This window comes from Numenius arquata, chromosome 12 (assembly GCF_964106895.1).
Source record: "Numenius arquata chromosome 12, bNumArq3.hap1.1, whole genome shotgun sequence".
Lineage (NCBI taxonomy): Eukaryota > Metazoa > Chordata > Aves > Charadriiformes > Scolopacidae > Numenius > Numenius arquata.
The window spans coordinates 2,655,457-2,672,925 of NC_133587.1; the positions used below are offsets into that span (position 1 = coordinate 2,655,457).

The 17,469-nt window shown below is 49.9% G+C and overlaps 1 protein-coding gene across 1 annotated transcript; it reads left to right on the forward strand.

Moving 5' to 3' along the window:
• Positions 1-4,174: 4,174 nt before the first annotated feature.
• On the forward strand, positions 4,175-16,723 carry SLCO4A1 (solute carrier organic anion transporter family member 4A1). Its single transcript, XM_074157471.1, has 11 exons — positions 4,175-5,000; positions 6,052-6,142; positions 7,004-7,125; positions 7,436-7,547; positions 12,076-12,230; positions 12,920-13,115; positions 13,694-13,859; positions 14,477-14,649; positions 15,031-15,095; positions 15,629-15,777; positions 16,574-16,723. The coding sequence occupies exons 1-11, from the start codon at positions 4,175-4,177 to the stop codon at positions 16,721-16,723; spliced, it is 2,205 nt and encodes a 734-aa protein (XP_074013572.1).
• The last annotated feature ends 746 nt before the right edge of the window (positions 16,724-17,469 follow it).

Genomic DNA, 17,469 nt, shown 5'->3' on the forward strand with positions numbered 1-17,469 from the left:
TCCGCGTGTCCAGGATAATGCTGTGAAAAATCACTTACGAAAGGCTCCAGGTTGGCCCCTGCTCCCGGCAATAGCAACATCCTCTCTATTGCTGAACCAAAGGGATGCTCTTTAAAAAGATGCTAAAAAATGGCAGGTTCACACTTTGTGTGAGCTGGGTAAAGTTCCTCGGCTGCCAGGGAAACAATCCGATGTTGCCCATGAACAACCCCATCATCCCCTGCTTTCTTTTATCTCCCTTTAACTGGAGCAGCGCCCTGAGGACAAGCCCCGTGCTCAGGACCTGGACGTGGATTTATCTCACTTCTGGGAGACTTCCCCGTTCCTAAACCAGAGAGTGGATTACACTTGCTCCATACGGCGTTTATCAGCTGCGACAGAAGGAATACTCGTAATCCTCTGAAGCCAAACTATGCGAGAAAAATTCAGTATGTGTTACCAAGAGAAATTAAGCATACAAACCCAGATGAATTTGTCCCTTTCTGGAGTAACGTGAGCCTGGTACTTTGGATGTGGAGTTTCCCCAAAGTCAAAGTATCTCTTTAGTAAGGGTAGGCTCACTCCCGCGTGGAGGGAATAACTGAGACCGACCCGTGGAGCCACCGAGCATCGCTTGGGGCTGCTTCTCCCTGCTTTACACTACATTTTCGGACCATTTTTAATCCCCCCCCCTCCTGTTCCTTTGCAAATATCTCCATGTATGCCATAGAACTGAAAAAATGATTCAGTCTGCTCATAAACCACAAACTGTGCTCAGCTACGGAAAGCAGAAGTTATGAATAGATGTTGTTTGCCACAATAATACCCTATAAAAGTCAAAAACCATAGAGTGAAAGGGAAGATTTACTATTACTGGGCATGCTTCAGCAAATGGGATTATTTTGCATGTCAGTTATGAGTTAATTTGTAACGTTCATCTAATCGCAGCCCTCGGCAGAGACACAAAATGTTTTTAATTGGTCCTGTGACTTTTTAAATGATCACCTGATGAAAAGCTTGTAAGTTTTACTGTTGATTTAATGCTAAATATTAGCGGGGCGGGGGGGAGAGTCTTTACAGATTTCATCACGAAATGCAAACCCTACGCTTTCAGTGCCTTGCTGCTTTTGTTGGGTTGACTGGGTGATGTTGGCAGTCTGGAACCAGCTGGGAAAGAAAAAAAAAAAAGGAGTTAAAATCTTGCAGCAAAATGAGTAAATCTATAGCTGTGAGGTAATAGCATTGGGACTGATTCAATGTAAGCAAGAAATCACCAGCTGAGTCACTAGAAACAGAGATGAATGGGAAGCGATAAACGGATGGCTCAGATGAATGAGAATGATTAGGAAGTGCGTGAAGTTGGTTGGGTTTTTTCCCTAAGGATTATATTTTGTCCTCTAAAGTGGCATATGGCTCCTATGAAAGCTAATACTCTCAGCGAATGTGTCACTGCTGGTTTATAAATACTCGGAGAGAGAAAAAGCAGCTGGGTGGGCAGCAGCGGGCGGGAACAGGCTTCTTGCCCAGAGCACCTGGGTACAAGTCGTTAGCCCAGGTCCGTCGGGAGATGGCCAGGATGTGGGCTTTGGGGGCAGAGGCGGCTTCTCTCTTGTCGGGAAACATCTGCTGCTTGGAAGAAAGACTGGTTGCTTGCTTGGAAATGTTTCACCCCGTGTTTACCATTAAGTAGGACTCAGCATAACCAAAGTTGAAGGGGAGGGTGATGTGGTCACCTGGTCTGCTGGCCCAGACTCCTGCTGCTTCAAGGAAAAGAAAATGAAAAGCTGTAGTCTGTTTCCTGACTCATGAAATATCAAAATATCAATATATATTCATGAAGTATGAAAGAAGATATCCCAGTGCTGGTAAAGGGGCAGTAGGAGCGTTTCCTCCAGGGTGAAGGTGTGCCCATTGGGGAGCTCTTGGCTCCTGGTGGCATCAGCTGACTATTAGAGATGGGCTTTCTCTGTCTGTTGAAATCAGTGATAGCAAATCCAGTCCCCGGCCAAGCAACCTTTACAAGTGCAGTCCAAATGGAGCGTCAGACCTGTGTTTGGTACGGGGAGCGTGCAGCTGAAGTCAGCCGGCTGCCGTGCAGGAGGCACCTGGGATTTACACTGGGGTAACACGACCGGTTTCACCCCTTGGAGCCTGATCCGGTACCTAATAATTACTTCTGACTTTAATAAAGTTACAGTGCTAAAGCAGTCTTATTTATTGTTTCCAATATTGCATCCAAAACAGATTTAGAGCTGTAAGAGTCATAAGAACATTGGGGGGATGGAAAAAGTGGAAAAATACAGCCTTGCATCCAAGGCGTTATCTTTTTGTGCCAACACATTACAACAGTCTGTCTCTGTAGCAAAATTTCAACACCTGCAGTTAGGATTTGCATGTACACGTTACACATCAAAGTTCCTGGTGCTGTACTCCAGCAGCTGAAGTAGAAGTCACCCGGAGGAGCCTGGCGTGGGCTTGGGAAGCAGTTCTCTTCTGGCTGCCAAGCTCACCCTGCCCTGCACTATCACCAAATCCCTACTAAAATCTGGACCCTGAAACACTCCGTGCACTCTGCTCCCCGGGCAGGGTAATTAAGATAGAGTTATTTGCAAAAGAAAGGGGTGGGTCTCATTTGTTTAACTTCCCTTAAGGACCAGCTCTGTTGGAGCGCTGTGGACCTGGATGTTTCAAGTTTGCTTTGCGTATGTGGTCTGTGCTCGGCGCTTCTGGGGTGGGAGCAGGACCTTGATGCTGCTCTGAGCATCCCCTTCTACCACGTCCTCCTGCCCCGGTGCCTGCAAGAACAGCCAGTGCAGGGAACCAGATCGGTGCTCGTGCACACCATTATCTACCAAGAAAAAGTCAGTAGGTTTTTCCAGCAACACACAGAGGAGTATTAATTTCTTCACCGAAGGCTGCAATGTTCCCAGGTTACAGTAATCTGAACGTGGCTTATTTTATTTGGGAAAGGAAACGCCCATTTTTCCTGTTCCCTGCTGATGAGGCTGATTGCCATCTCAAGTGGAACTTTTTTGTAGGAACCTCTTGAAGCCTGTCAGTGTTTAAGAGACATTTGGACAATGCCCTGAACAACATGCTTTAACTTTCGGTCAGCCCCGAGTTGGTCTGGCAGTTGGACTAGATGATCATTGTAGGTCCCTTCCAATGGAAATTATTTTTTTTCCTTCTCCCTCTCCTAACACAGTGCTTAGAGATATGGTTCAGTGATGGTTTTGTCAGTGTTAGGTTGATGGTTGGACTCGATGATCTGGAAGGTCCCTTCCAACTTAGGCAATTCTACGATTCTATCCTCGTCTAGCATTTGCTGCGTGTTTAAGACCAGCATTCAAGGGAGAACCGTCTTGTTTTCATCATTTATAGTTCAGCCAAGGCATTTAAGAGCAAACACCCTTGGCTGCTGGCGTGATCAGGTGCTGCGATGCACAGGACCGGGTTGAAGGAAGGCAGCCTGCATCGGTAATCAGGTTAGAGTCAGCTGCCTCTGCCCTCCAGCTCGCTCTGAAATGGCATGTAGTCTAATTAGTTATAGAAAGGATTTTACTGAATAGTTGTAAACAGATCTGAGGGCTTGGAATAAAATCAATCTGACTGTGGAAACTTTTCAGGATAATTATAAACTGTTACTGGCAGAGTGTGAAAGGGAGACCAAAGGACTTTTAGCAGTGGGAAACCTGTAGCTGAGCGCGCCGTTCTCTGCAGGGGGAAGAAGGACAGAGGTTGTGAAGGTCCGGCGTCTAATCAGGGTCTCTTGGAGAGGAGGGATAAGGGGCTTCAGCAGAGGCTGCCTTTAGAGGTGCTTTTTCAAATGCCCTTGAATGTTTTGTTCTTTTCTGTAACGTTCAATGGTGTCCTGATACCTGAGGTACCAGCACACCCCGCGGGGGAGGGCACACATCCAGCAGAACTGCACGGTGAAATGCTAATACTTATTGGGAAAAAAAAAATAATAAATAAACAACATTTGAAGGTTTGGGGAATGGTTTTATATAAAAGTCACGTTTAAAAATTTTCTCTTTGCAGATCGCAATGGTCCTGGCTCAGACCTTCGTCATCTCCCTACTGATGTAAGCGCTGAAAATTGCATCTCCCGGGTAGGCAGGTCCTCGCTGCCCCACGAAGCCACCTCGGCCACCAACCCCACCGTGACCTGCCGCCCAGCCCCGCGTTCCCGTTCATGGCAATGCCCCAGAATTCGACTGGAGAAAATGGCTTTTGTTTCGCTCAGACACTCGACTTCTCCCGCCCGTCTCCTCCTCCCGGTGAAGCTGGCCGGACCTTTGCCACCCCGAGGGGGCAGGAGCCATCTAGGACCCCACTGAGCAATGGCACGGTGTCCTCCGGCATCCCCAGCCCCTCTGACTCCTGCGCCGAGCCCCTCTGCTCCCCCACCCCGGCAGAGGAGGGCACCCAGTTCGGCGAAGGGATTAAATACGTGTCGGCTGAAGGGGAGGAACTGGCGTGCGGCTGGGGGGGGTTCACCCCTGGGTGCCTACAGCCCTTCAACACGTCCAAGGGCGTCTTGTTCTTCCTCTGCGTGGCCTCCTTCCTGCAAGGCATGACGGTGAACGGCTTCATCAACACGGTCATCACCTCCATCGAGCGACGCTTCGACCTCCGCAGCTACCAGAGCGGGCTGATCGCCAGCTCCTACGACATCGCCGCCTGCGTCTGCTTGACCTTCGTCAGCTATTTTGGGGGGAATGGCCACAAGCCGCGATGGCTGGGCTGGGGCGTGCTGGTCATGGGCTTGGGCTCCCTCCTCTTCGCCTTGCCCCACTTCACCACGGGGCGGTACGAGGTGCGTTCGGCGGCTGAGGTGGGGGTCTGCGGGGGGAACCAGAGCCTGCCCTGCGCCCAGGCTTCCTCCAGCCTCTCCAGCTACAGGTTCATCTTCATGCTGGGGCAGTTCCTGCACGGGATGGGAGCCACCCCGCTCTACACCCTCGGCGTCACCTATTTAGATGAAAACGTCAAGACTAACTACTCCCCTGTGTACATTGGTGAGTGGAGCCGGAGGGGGCAGCTCGGACCCACGGGCTGGGTGAGGGGAGGGAGAGGTGGTCCATCTGCCTTGGCACCGAACAGACCGCGTCGAGCGGTTTCACGCGAGGTGCTCCCAGCCTTTTGTTCCCAATAACGGGTAATCAGAGGGAAGCGGCAGTTGTTGGGGAGGGTTTGATTATTTATAGACAGGACCTGGAAGCGCGGCTGGGTATTTTCACAGCCCTGCAGATCAGGAGATGTCTCCTGCTCCCGGCACGGGACCAGCTGGGGAGAGCGTTCCAGCTTGCCCCCGACGTGTGTGGCATTAGTGTCTCTGGCAAGCGACCGTGAGGCTGTACCTCATCCATGCAAGGGGACATCACCCCTTTAGTGCCATAGCGTGGGAGAGACGGTCGCCGGGCTGCTCAGATGCTGCTGGTGCAAAGCCCAGCCAAGAGACGAGGCTCAGCGCGCTCCTCTGCTCAGCAACTGCCAAACACTTAACAGTCCTATTTGGAGATAATTGCTAAAAGGGCTGAGCTTTTAGCAATTTCAAAATGTTGCAGGCTGCCCATGGTGTTGTAGCAGAAGTCTGTGCAGGGAGAGAGGGAGATCACAAGGAGATCATCAGTAAGTTGATGGCCTTTTCATGGCAGGAAACCAAAATAAGTGCCAATGGTGCCACATTTAGCGTAGACATTGCAAATTGTCAGTGGGGAGATAACGCCGCTGCTCATCACGCCGGCAGTCGGGACGTGGCATCTACATCCCTGCTAAATAATAACACGGTAACTACATCAATACGTTTTCCCAGTGGACCGGTTTTGCCTGCCCCATGCTATAAAAATCCCCAGGTTGGATGCAAAAGTTTCCTAGGGACACAAACGGGAGACGAAAACTTGTGGAAACTCTGGCTTTGAGGAGCAGGCTGCGAGGGGGGAGGAGGCTGGGCATCCCGGATCCAGGAGGGAATCGGGCTGCCGTGGTGGGGTGGGGGATGCTGGGCACCAGGAACATCCCTGGCTGAAACGCTGCAATTTCTCTAACGCAGCTTGTTTTCCCTTTCAGCTGTTTTCTACACTGCTGCAATCCTTGGGCCTGCAGCGGGTTATCTGGTAGGAGGAATGTTTCTAAATATTTATACTGAAATTGGCAGAGAGTAAGTCGCTAAAAAATAATCTTGTTCCTTTTCCTTTATGCTATATGTTTCCTTCGGGGTAAAAATAAATAAATAATAATAATGATAATCCAGAGCAATGACCCGGTGGCTGGGTGGAAATGTGCCCGTGGTGTTCAGCGGTGTTTCTGCTGGGGGGGGAGAGGGGGGGCGAGGCTGGAAGGGTGGTTTGCGTTAGTGCTGTTGCTGGAAGAAAACTGCTGACAAACCTGTCAGCTTAAATCCTTCCTCACGCTGCATTGCCCGTGCTAATGAGGCTACGAGCAGCAGGTGAATTTTTTGAATGAGTTCCCTGATGAGGCAACGCTACCAGCAGCGCTGCTCCTCCTCCTGCTCATCCAGCCAGGACGCTTTGTCCCTCCTTGCTTCTTAGCATTTGTAATTTATTTTTATCTCTTTACAGGCTCTTTGGCAGATGAATGGGTTAAAAAGGGGGAGCGGGTTACCAGGGGATGGAATGGGTTATTTCCACCAGTTTTCTTGCAAAGGGTGGCTCTGGGGTGGAATAAGGATTGTACCAACCCCCAAAGCACAAATGAGATGGGGAGAGGTGAATGTCCAAGCCAGAGGTTAAAGGAGGATTAAATGATGTAGTTTCCCACGCTCAATAAGTGATGTGCTCTTCGGTAACGGAGGGAACGCTGTGGTGTGGCGGGAGGGATGGGGGAGATGGCATCCCAGCAGATTGCCACGAGAGAGGCCAGAGCTTGGTTTCTGTTCCTGAAGTACCCCCCATACCCCCCCGACCCCTGCCAGCTTCATCCAGAGGCACGCCGAGCTCTCCCGCTCCCTCCCGAACCGCCACCTCCCTCCCTTGTCTCCTTTCGCCTTCATTTCTTACAGGATCAGCATCACCCCGGAGAACACGCTGTGGGTGGGGGCATGGTGGATCGGCTTCCTCGGGGCCGGAGCAGCCTCCCTCCTCATCTCCATCCCCATCCTGGGGTACCCCCAGCGCCTCCCAGGTACGCGCGGATCCAGGGAATTGGGGCTGGGGCTGCACGGTCCTCACTCTCCCTTTGGGGCTGGCTTCCCTATGCACGGGTGTAGCTGGGGACACAGGGGTGGAGGAAGAGCTTCCAGTGTTTAAGTTGTAATTCCTACGTGGATTTAACCCCCAAGGCTTTCCAGCTGCCTGTTTCCCTGCTCCTCCCTTGAACCGTTGCAGGAGGAAGGATGTCGCGTTGCATTTCCCCCCTGCAAATCCACCGCTTCGGCAGCATCCACATCCCATGTCTCACCTGCTCCTCGTTCCCGTTTGCCTCTCATTTTCAGGATCCCAGCGGTACATCGTTATGAGGGTGTCAGAGGCTCATCAGCTCAAGGATGGGAGCCACAAAAAAGCATCGGATCCAGACTTTGGGAAAACGGTTAAAGATCTGCCTCGGTGAGAAAACCACTCCACGCCTGAGGTTCAGGGAGTGAGAGCAATGGGTCCAAACTGAGCTTGCTCTGTAGGACGCTAAGAGGTTTTGCCCCTCTCCAAACGTAGGGATGGCGCTTCCTGGCAGAGGAGGTTGCAAAGCGCCTGGTCCCATCAGCACCCGGGGGCTCTTGGCAATTGGGCTGAACTAGGAACTTGTGCTGGGGATCTTGTGGGAGAGCAGGGGACAAGGAGCTGGTCGTGTCGGTGGTTTTCAGAAGCTCACGTCCTGCAGTCGTATGGTGCAACGCGCTGAGTTTCACTGAGAGTGGCTTGGTGCCAGTCTTGAGGTGACAGGAGATGGCCAGGCATTGCCATCTCGTTCCCTCTCCCCAGCGGCGTTATCTCCTCCTGTCTGCTTCTGCCCGGCCCAACTGGGTGTTGGCCAACCTCATCTCCTCCCCGTCCCCTCGGGGCTTCTCTTCCCATCCTCTATTTTTGCTTGTGTTACATCTCTGTTTTGTCCTTTTAATGAGAAAAGAGAGGAAACAAAACCCTCAACTCTACAGCTCCATTCCGAATCTTGGGAACAAGATATCCTGCACTGTAGCTTTCAGTTCCCGTTCTCTTTTTATTCTTAGTTTCCTTTTTCTTTTTTTTTTCCTTTTGCCTTTGCATCTTCCAACCACCTTTCATGTGTTACTACTTCTTATCTCTCCAGCAAAGCGGTGATGCAGCAGCGCGCTTAATCCCTGCCTGGCTCCATGCTGTGGGCGAGCAGCTTGTCCCAGGGGAGGTTTGGTAGGAAATGATTTTAAGGGGATCCTGGGTGGGAACGAGTGAGTGGCCAAAATTCAATGTGCTCTTTTAACCTGGAAAGATTTGCTGTGGATCTTTGAAATCTCTCACCGTTTGTTTTGGTGTTGAGTTGCATTTAACTGGAAGGCAGAGGGGGATAGGGGCTGCTTTATTTATGGCGTGGGTTCAGCTGGATGTTGCGGAGATATCTGGGTATCGATTCCTTCCGGAGCTTGCAGTCCATAAAGGGATTTTTCTTTTTTTGTATTTCTCCCCAGACCGTTCTCGGGGAGGAGTTTGCATCCGTGCGTGACGGCTGCCCCACGCAGAGGCAAGCATTCAGCATTGCCAAACCCCGTGGTGCTGCCAGAAATTAGCTCTGAACTTTAGTTGTGGTATTTGCTGGCAGAGGAGGGTTGAAGCAGGTGCCTGGGAGCGGGAGTTTTCAGCAGCAGTCGCTCCGTGTTGTGTCCGTGCAACTACTCCCATTGGTCTGAAATTTTTTGGAGACCTCGCAGGAAGTTTACCAGGAGTTAAGGCAGTTTTATGAAGAATGTTACATTGAACAGATTTCAATACTGTTATTAAATGGCATTCTTGACTGGATGCCATTTTCCAAGGTCAGGGCTTATTCTCCGCACGGAAATTAAATTCAAAACCTGCATTTAAATAATGATAAGGTTCTGACTAGAACCAACACAAACAGGGCAGCAGAGAGGGATGAAATTTGGTGGCTGATGCTTTTCTTGCTTTTCTGGAACAAAGCGGCCACTGTTTCCCGGGGGAGGCTGTCTGAGAGCAGGTACGGAGCCAGTCCTCCTCCGGGAGCATCTTCTTTCACCCCTCATTCCTGAAGAACGAATACCCAAAGGTGGGCAACTCCTATCAAATAATTCAGGTCAGTCCAGACCTTAGCGTGGTTTTTCTTTTGAAAGCATAAAAAAACCCAACAGACTTTTGTGTTCCCTGGTTTTGATTAACAAAAGGGAAGTGCCTTAAAGGGTTGCTATTCTGGAAAGCTGCATTGAAGAGGAGATTCCATCTGTGCCTGCGGCTCCCGGGGACGCGTGGCCCAGGCTGGAGAGCGAGGCCGAGGGACACTGTTGCTTTTGTTTTAGGAAGGGATCGGATGCTACACATTTTCTCACAGTATGGACAGCAAGAGCCTCACAAAGATAAGCAGAAATACTGATGAAATAAAATACTATCAGGTCCTCTCGCAGCGAGCTTAATGAATTGCTGTATTCAGAGTGCTGCCTGATAGCAGGAGCTTACAGGAATGCAGCCCGTACAGCTTAATCCTCTGCCCTGAAGAGACTTCTGTCTTAATTCTTGGGTTGAAAAGGCCTGATAAAATAGCATTTCCCTTTCTCTGGTTCCGTATGATTGCTCTCGTGAAATAACCCCTGCTGTCAGTGCGGAGGGATTCAAACAGAAGACACGCAGAGCTGCGCCAGAAGAGGAGGCTTTGTCCTAGCTAGCTGTGGGCCAGAATTTGTGAGGATCACTCACCCTTCTGTCAAGCCCTCATCTTCAACAGGAGAAGCTACGGGCAGTATTTCACTCACCCCCCCCTCAGATCAGTTGGCAGAGCAGGGCTTCAGCTTGTCTCAAGGCTTTGCTTGAGCTTCTGTGTGTTGCAAGGGGAGGTTGGTTTACGTTCCTGCGGGACGTACCTGCTGCCCTCCCTTCCCTCGGTGGTGGTGACAGCAGGTGTCATTTCTGTGTGCTGGAAATCCCTGTTCACGTGGTCTAAGACTGCATAAATATCCGCCTGTCATTATTGACTCATTAGCTTGTGGCCGTGCTCCGTTACGGTCTGGGTTACCCTGGGCATGAGAGCGTTCCTCAAAGGAGCAGGCTCTGATTGAACAGATGGTCCCAACCTACTCAGCAGGACCATTGCATGAGGAAAGAGTGCCTGTATGTGCCCGTATCAGTCAGGAATTGCAGGATCAAGCTTTTAGAGATGGTGGGATTCTTCTCTTGGCAGTGCTGAGCTTCCTGAAATCCCTTTGGCTGCAAGAACCCAGAAAAGCCAAGACCACTCAAGAGTTAAGTGGTTTCTGGGTGTGATTAAAATCCTCCTGATAGCAAAGGACTGTGTTGACTTTGGTAAGGTTTTATATGCCGTAGCTCCTCACAACTACATTTTCTGTCTAAAAATAGATTAAATTACAGGAGTAGATCATTACTCAGCACTGAAAGGAGTTCCTCTGCCTTTTCCTATCTGCAGGTCTAACCTGTAAACTTTGGCCATCGGGCACAAAGTCACACCCGTGCCAGGGAACAACGCCTCTTTGCTCTTGAACTGTAAAAAGGTGAAGGCGTTGTACAATTTCTACATCAGCCACAAGGTCCCCAGGAAGTGTTTTCTCACTGAGAGACAAGCTTTTTGCTTCCAAATAAAGCACAGTCGAAAAGATAATTCCTGGAAAATAGCTTAGTAAATTAAACTAATCCCAACAGCTATACAATGGTTAGTATAAAGCCCCCTGTAATCAAGGTAGTAGGAATGTGTGGTATTTCTGCCTTTCAGCTTCTTTGTTCTTTCGGTATAATGAGATCCCCGACTTTATGGGGCTAAAGTTGCATAAATCCGACGCTGAGCCTCAGCACGTCTCTCACTCAGTTGTACTGCAGTAGGTCGTCTCTGATTTCACGTTTCCTCCAAAGCAGTAGGTGGTAAGTGACTGGGCCTTTCAATTCAGGGAGCATCCCACGGCATCCCTGTCGCTGCCGTCGCTGCGGGATGTCGGGGTTGTGCCCATCTCAGAAACGGGGTGATCTCTGGTACTGGTCTGGGCTGGGCTTGGGGGAAGTCACGTTGCAGAATTTCAAGCTCGTTGCAAAGCAGTGCGGACCGTCCTTAGTCCAATATCCGAGATAGTGAGAGATAATTGAGACCATCCCATGTGCCCGAGGGAATTTCCGTGTCTCCGAGACGGAATCGTTGCTGGGTCATCCTTCCGCATATAAATGACACATGGCAATTTTTCAGGCATATCTATGGCTCTCCTAAATCCCAGTGGGTTGAAAACAAAATGGATTTGCTCAACTTATAAGTTAAGCTTAAAGTAAAATTGTGCTTAGATTGTGGGAGAAAGATTGCATTCTGTTTTCCAGTGGGATATAAGGTGTCTTGGAGGTGCTTCCTCCATATAGAAAGGCTTGCTTGGTATTTCCCCGGAGCTGCAAAACGTCCAGGGTTATCAGAAATTGTCATTCTCATGAGGCTGTGGGTGCACATGAGTGGCATGTGTGTACATGAGGACGTGAGGATGTAACACGACTTTGTTCCCTGCCCTTGGTTGGTTTGAGTCTGGAGTATCAAGATAACAGCCATCAGGGACTAAAATGAAATGATTGACTTGAAATGATTGAGATTTGGTGAGGAGTAGTGTCCTTTCACTATTGCCTCGTTTAAGGAGTGAAAGATACTCAGCCTGGCCCTGAATATTGGAAAATTACCACTGAAATCATCCAAATCTGAGTCGTGGGCACCCTGAGTGTGAATTATATCACACACACACTGCTGGTGTCCAGTGTGCCTTTTGAACATGCACACGAGATAAACAGACCCATCTGGTGCCCTTATGAGGTCCACAGAGAAGACTCCCAGATTATTCCCTCCTGTTTTAGGTGTTTTGTTGACGTTCCTCAGATTCTCTTGCTGGTTGGCTGTATCCAATGGGGCTGTCAAAGACAGCCAGGGTAAGCGCTGGTTTGATTCCAGTATATTTATCCTTCCTAGATCAGTACTACTGCTTCTGAAGAACCCCACCTTCATCTTCCTCTGCTTAGCAGGAGCAACCGAAGCCACCCTCATTGCTGGGATGTCCACATTTGGACCCAAGTTCCTGGAGTCCCAGTTTAGTTTAAGTGCCTCTGAAGCTGCTACCTTTTTTGGTAAGGAAACCAGTTTTTTTTTTTTCAATGTTCTTCCATTTGCCTACAAATACAAGAGCGCTGTAGCTCATTTAGAATGGAGACAAACATGCTTTGCAGTTCATTTACAGAGCGGTTTTCCTTTCCAGCTATTAGATAGGATCATTTCCCATCAGCACATCTGTACCAAGTGCATTTTCAGAGCTGTGTCTACTGACATCAGGAAGAAATGTGTCGCTTCTGCAGCCATCTGTTACCCTCTAGAGGAAGGCAAAATAAGTATAGTCTGTTCCTTCTAGTGCATTACTAGGAAACATTAACTAAATGTTTCCTCTAATGAGGGATATCTGAACTGGGGGGCATATTTTGTCAGCATCCCACCACTGGGAAGATCCTCACTTAGGCTGCCATATCGTAAGACCAAGGAATTGGTGTCCAATGAGCATCAGTACTCATGATGTGCTCCTAAAATTGTCTTTTGTAAGGTATCTGGGTAGGAAAAGCTGCCTTACCAAGTTCATGCTGTGTTACCTGAGCTGCTGTGGAGGCCCACCTACCATAGCAATGTCCACTGAACTCCCACCAAGAAGCCAGGCAGCAACCAAGGGGTTATTCTCAGGCAGACACACTGCAGTTAATGTATTCAGCCATGAAAACTCCTTGCTGACATTTCTAAACTTGCTTGTTGTTTTTTTTTCCCCTTTTTTCAGGTTATCTGGTTGTGCCAGCCGGAGGGGGAGGCACATTCCTGGGAGGATTCCTTGTGAATAAATTTAAACTCCGCTGTTCAGGAATCATCAAACTGTGTTTACTTTGCACAGTGTCGAGTCTGCTGGCTATATTCATTTTTTTTATCCACTGCCCTAACATGCCGATGGCAGGAGTAACCCAGATGTACGAAGGAAGGTAATAACAATCATCCCATCTGTCTGTTGCTGCCTGGCCCTGGTCAGAATAGAAGGATAACTCCAAATACAGGCTCCTGGGGGTAGTCACGTGTGAATGTGTGGGTCATGGAAGATGATGTCCAGTCAGTCTGGGTGAGACCCAGAATATAGTTGTCTTCATTTTTGCATCTAATTGGAGTTTATGGAAGAGGCTCCCCCTTTAGTGAGGGAAGGGAGATCAGCAGCACCAGAGTGTGAGATACTTCGCTCTTCAGTTGCCTTCACAAGGTCCCTCATCTCCGTGAGATAAACTGGACTAAAAGTGGGAATCTCCTCTCCAAATGGAGGTGTCTCCCTGTGAGATGGTCGCTTAAACTCCCTTGGTAGCTGTGGGAAAGAAACAACTCCAGGGCACGATTCCTGTTGATGGTGAAAATTGGGTGAGATGAAACCCTTCCCAAGCCTGGCTTTATGCTACATGGGGATCCGCCACATCTCCTACTGCTGTCCCCCCTTCTCCTTCTCTTGCTTTATCCATTTACTCGTGGGAAATGCTGTTTGGCACCTCCCCGCTGACTGCTCCTGTGTTTCCCTTAGTGCTTTGCCCGGTGGCCACCTAAACCTGACAGCAGCCTGCAACGCCGAGTGCGGCTGTCTACAGGAGACCTACAGCCCTGTCTGCGGGAGCGATGACATTATGTATTACTCTCCCTGCCACGCCGGCTGCAAAGAGGTGTCTGAAAACCTCAGGAATGGCAAGAAGGTATGTCTGACAGCACTCTGTGTTAACAAGATGGTGGCACGTCTTCTCGGGAGTGTTTTCTGCGAAGGTCTCCGCTGCAAATCAGCGTAAAAGGCAGAGACAGCCCCGTGCGGGTAGAGGGTGCTCTCAGGCAACATGGGATGAAGGCAGAAGGTACCTTGAGGTCACCCTGCTTCGCCTCCCTCGATGTGCCCAGCTTTGGTTTTGCCTTGCTCTGGGTTAAACTGCATCAAAATCTGTGGTAAATCACCCGGGCAGGCGAGGAGGTCAATGGGCGCCTAATTCCTGTCCCGATGCTTATTTTGAGTCTTCAGTGAGCTTGATGCAGCTCCTCATCCTTCCAGCATGTCGCTCATTGAGACAGGCAAAGGCTGGAGAAGGGTAATGACAACATTCAGCGTTCAAGGGCTGCCTGGTAAAGTTAATTTCTTTTATTTAACAACTGGTTTTGTAACAGAGGTGTGTCAAGAATGCTGCTTGATTTCTGCTCTGCTTTGCTCTGCTCTGGGACCGAAACCGGTTGGTTTCTGCCCTCCCTGAATTTCTTTCTCTTTAAAGCCCTGCTTTGACTGTCACCCTTCTGCCCAGCAAAGCGCCCACCAGCCTTTCTTTCCCAGGTCTACCACGAGTGTAGCTGCGTTGAGAAAACCTTCCTGCCCGGCCCTGGCAATGCAGAGGCAGGGAAATGCACCTCCTCTTGTGCGAAAAAGCCCCTTCTCCTGTTCTTCATGTTCGTGGTGATCCTCTTCACCTTCCTGAGCAGCATTCCTGCCCTGACGGCCACTCTGCGGTAAGCACAGCATCGCCTTGTCCTCCTCCAGCGCTGCAAGAAGCCCCAGTGCCCACCTCTCCACTTCATCCTGCTGGTTCAAACCATGGGGAAGGTGTGATGGAAACCACCTCATTAGGGCAGCCTAGAGATATCGGGACTTAATTCCCCTTCCCTGTCTAGCTGGGAGAGCAAATTTTGGCATTGGCAGCTCTATCCTTTGACGTGGGACGCCCAAGTGTGTGTCCTAGGTGGCAGCAGGAGTGGGGGGGAAGGTTGCACCGAGGTGAACCTTGATCTCCAGAGAGGATGGAGGCCCCAAGCGTGCTGGACCCAAGTGCATGGTGGGGAGGTGCTGGGCAGCCTGGCAGCATTTTTCAACAATCCCTTTTTGTTTCCCAGGTGTGTCTCCGACAGGCAAAGGTCATTTGCCCTCGGGATCCAGTGGATTGTAGTACGAACACTAGGTACAGTACGGTGAATTTGGGCATGGGTATGGTCTGTTGGCTTTGGGGACCGTGTGCCAAGCTGTTACCTAAGAATAAAACGGCTTGGGTTGGAAAAAAAGGGGAAAACATCCTCCTCGCACATGCTGTCAAAAGGAGGATGTTTTCTCTTGTTTGCTGTCAGTCAGAAAAACCTAATTCCCTTTGCATGTGGTTTGCAAACTGAGTGAAGGGTTCTGTAACAGGTCACAGGTGGGGTGGAGAAGCAAAGTCCTGGCAACGTGTCCTTATTTTAAGAAAAAAGGAGCAGAGGCGTTGAAGCTTCTGTGTTTGCCTCTTGGCTCTTGTGCAACACGTAGGTCAGGGTGGTCAAAAGACTCTGGACTCTCAAGTCTTGAAACTCAGCGTATTTTGGGTACCTTGTGGCTCCAGATGTTGCAGGATGAGTTTGCTTAATTACTGTAGCAGCAGACCCTGATGCTTTTCTGCGAGCACCTTGCAAGGCTGGTGCGTATGTACAGCCCAGACTGAAGGTCCACCCTCTCTCCCTGCAGGAGGCATCCCTGGCCCCATCGCCTTCGGGTCCATGATCGATAAATCCTGCCTGCTCTGGCAGGACCAGTGTGGAGAGCAAGGTTCTTGCTACGTTTACCAGAACTCAGCCATGAGCCGATACACCCTCATCGCTGGACTGGTCTACAAGGTGATGCTGCCCCTTAACTTTGCTCTTGGATAAAGCCAGCAGGTCTTTAGGAGACAGCATTTTGCTCTGGGAGAGAATTTTACAAAATGGGGTTGTCCTGATCTGCTCCCCCTCCACCCCCCAGCCCAAATCAGATTTTCACACTAGAAATGTTCTCAGGGAAGGCAAAAGCTCCATTTGCTTCCCGCCAGGTAATGGTGCTCCAGGCACCATCATTCTCTTAAATTCCATTTACGTTGTAGGCTTACAGCTTCTGTTGCACCATATGAAGTACCTCCTCTTCTCCCAACAGTCACCGACGTGATTTTTTGCTAGAAATGGAGTAAAATATTTAACTACAGTGTGTTAGTGGGAGCGAGGGATGGCATTGTGGGCAGGCTGCAAATAACCATTGCCCGATCGCTGCTGGAAAATAAGAGAGCTTAGCTCTATGTTTCTTATTTATTAGCTGAAAACCATCGTTGTAACTGCTCCCAGACAAGCACCTGCCCTGGATGGTGGTGTTCAGCAGTTGCGGTGCTAAAGAGGCTTTCAGAAGCCTTCCAGCCAATGTTTCTGGTGGTGTCGGTCTGCACAGTGCTGTGCTCCAGGTGTCTGTGTGGGGCTGAACACCCTTCCAAATTCTCTGTCCCGCTGCTATGGGGCTGACTAAATTCAGATTTTTGCCCCGGCTGGTCTGCTGGCCTTCACCCTCATCTCCTCCCCAAAGCCTGGTCTGCAAATCTCACCCTGAATGAGGACTGGGCACTTGGTTTTGGGGGGAGCAGAGAGTAACGGGGTGTCTCCATGGCTGCAGGTGCTTGGGACAACCTTCTTTATAGTCGCCTGTTTACTCTACAAGCCCCCGCCAACGGAGTCGGCTCCGGGCAGCTCGGATGCATCCGAAAATGGCAACTGTGACCCCCAGGAGCACAAGCCCTCGCTGCCGGCTGAAGAGGATATGTAGCGCTGTGCGCATGGAAGTGACTCTCTCAGTGTCAAAAATAGGATGAGAGGGCGTTCTGCAGTCCCTAGGGGTTTTTAAATTAATAGTAATATTATCACTTTTATTATTTTCTTTTTTAGTTCAAGAGAAATAATTTAATTAACCACTGGTGCGCTCGCTGTTTTCTTAACAGCAGAAGCACATTTTTAAATTGTGCGCCGATGCCATATGCAGTTATTTAATTTTATTTAAAGAAAGGGCTACCGTAGCTTTATTCTATGTCTGTGACAAGCAAGGACCGCACTCTCCACTCGTGGAAATAAGCACCGGTAACTCCAATGGAGTGCGTGGGGTTTAAACCGCCAGAGGATCTGGTCCCTAATATCTCAATTGTAAAGCCAACTGTAGCAAAACTTCTGTGGGACTTCGGAAGCCTGCGAAGAGCTCGTGTCCTCCCGTCTGATGGCAAAGGGGACAACTGGCCCTTAAACTACTGTATGCAAAGCAGACGGCCCCCGACGTGTCCTCCTCCTTCCTGCGACACCCAGCATCGCTCCTTGTGTTCGGGAGCAGGTTATCTGATTATGCAAATTCACCTTACGGTGGGATGGGAGGTGGGTTGGAGGTGGGATTTAGCTGGCAAATTCACCGGTACACTACAGGCAGCCCTCCCCGCCGGCTGCCGAGCACTGTGCGTTCACCGCCTCATTTCATTGCCGGGTTTACACCGTGGTGACACTTCTTTTTTGGGGTTTTGGTTGGTTGTT

What these genes read in the sequence shown, in the direction of transcription:
- SLCO4A1 (XM_074157471.1), top strand. Translation starts at nt 4,175, where the DNA reads ATGGCAATGCCCCAGAATTCGACTGGAGAAAATGGCTTTTGTTTCGCT. An exon ending in ACCCAGATGTACGAAGGAAG is followed by an intron (nt 13,116 to 13,693) that starts GTAATAACAATC and finishes TGTTTCCCTTAG; the next exon opens with TGCTTTGCCCGGTGGCCACC. An exon ending in GATTGTAGTACGAACACTAG is followed by an intron (nt 15,096 to 15,628) that starts GTACAGTACGGT and finishes CTCTCCCTGCAG; the next exon opens with GAGGCATCCCTGGCCCCATC.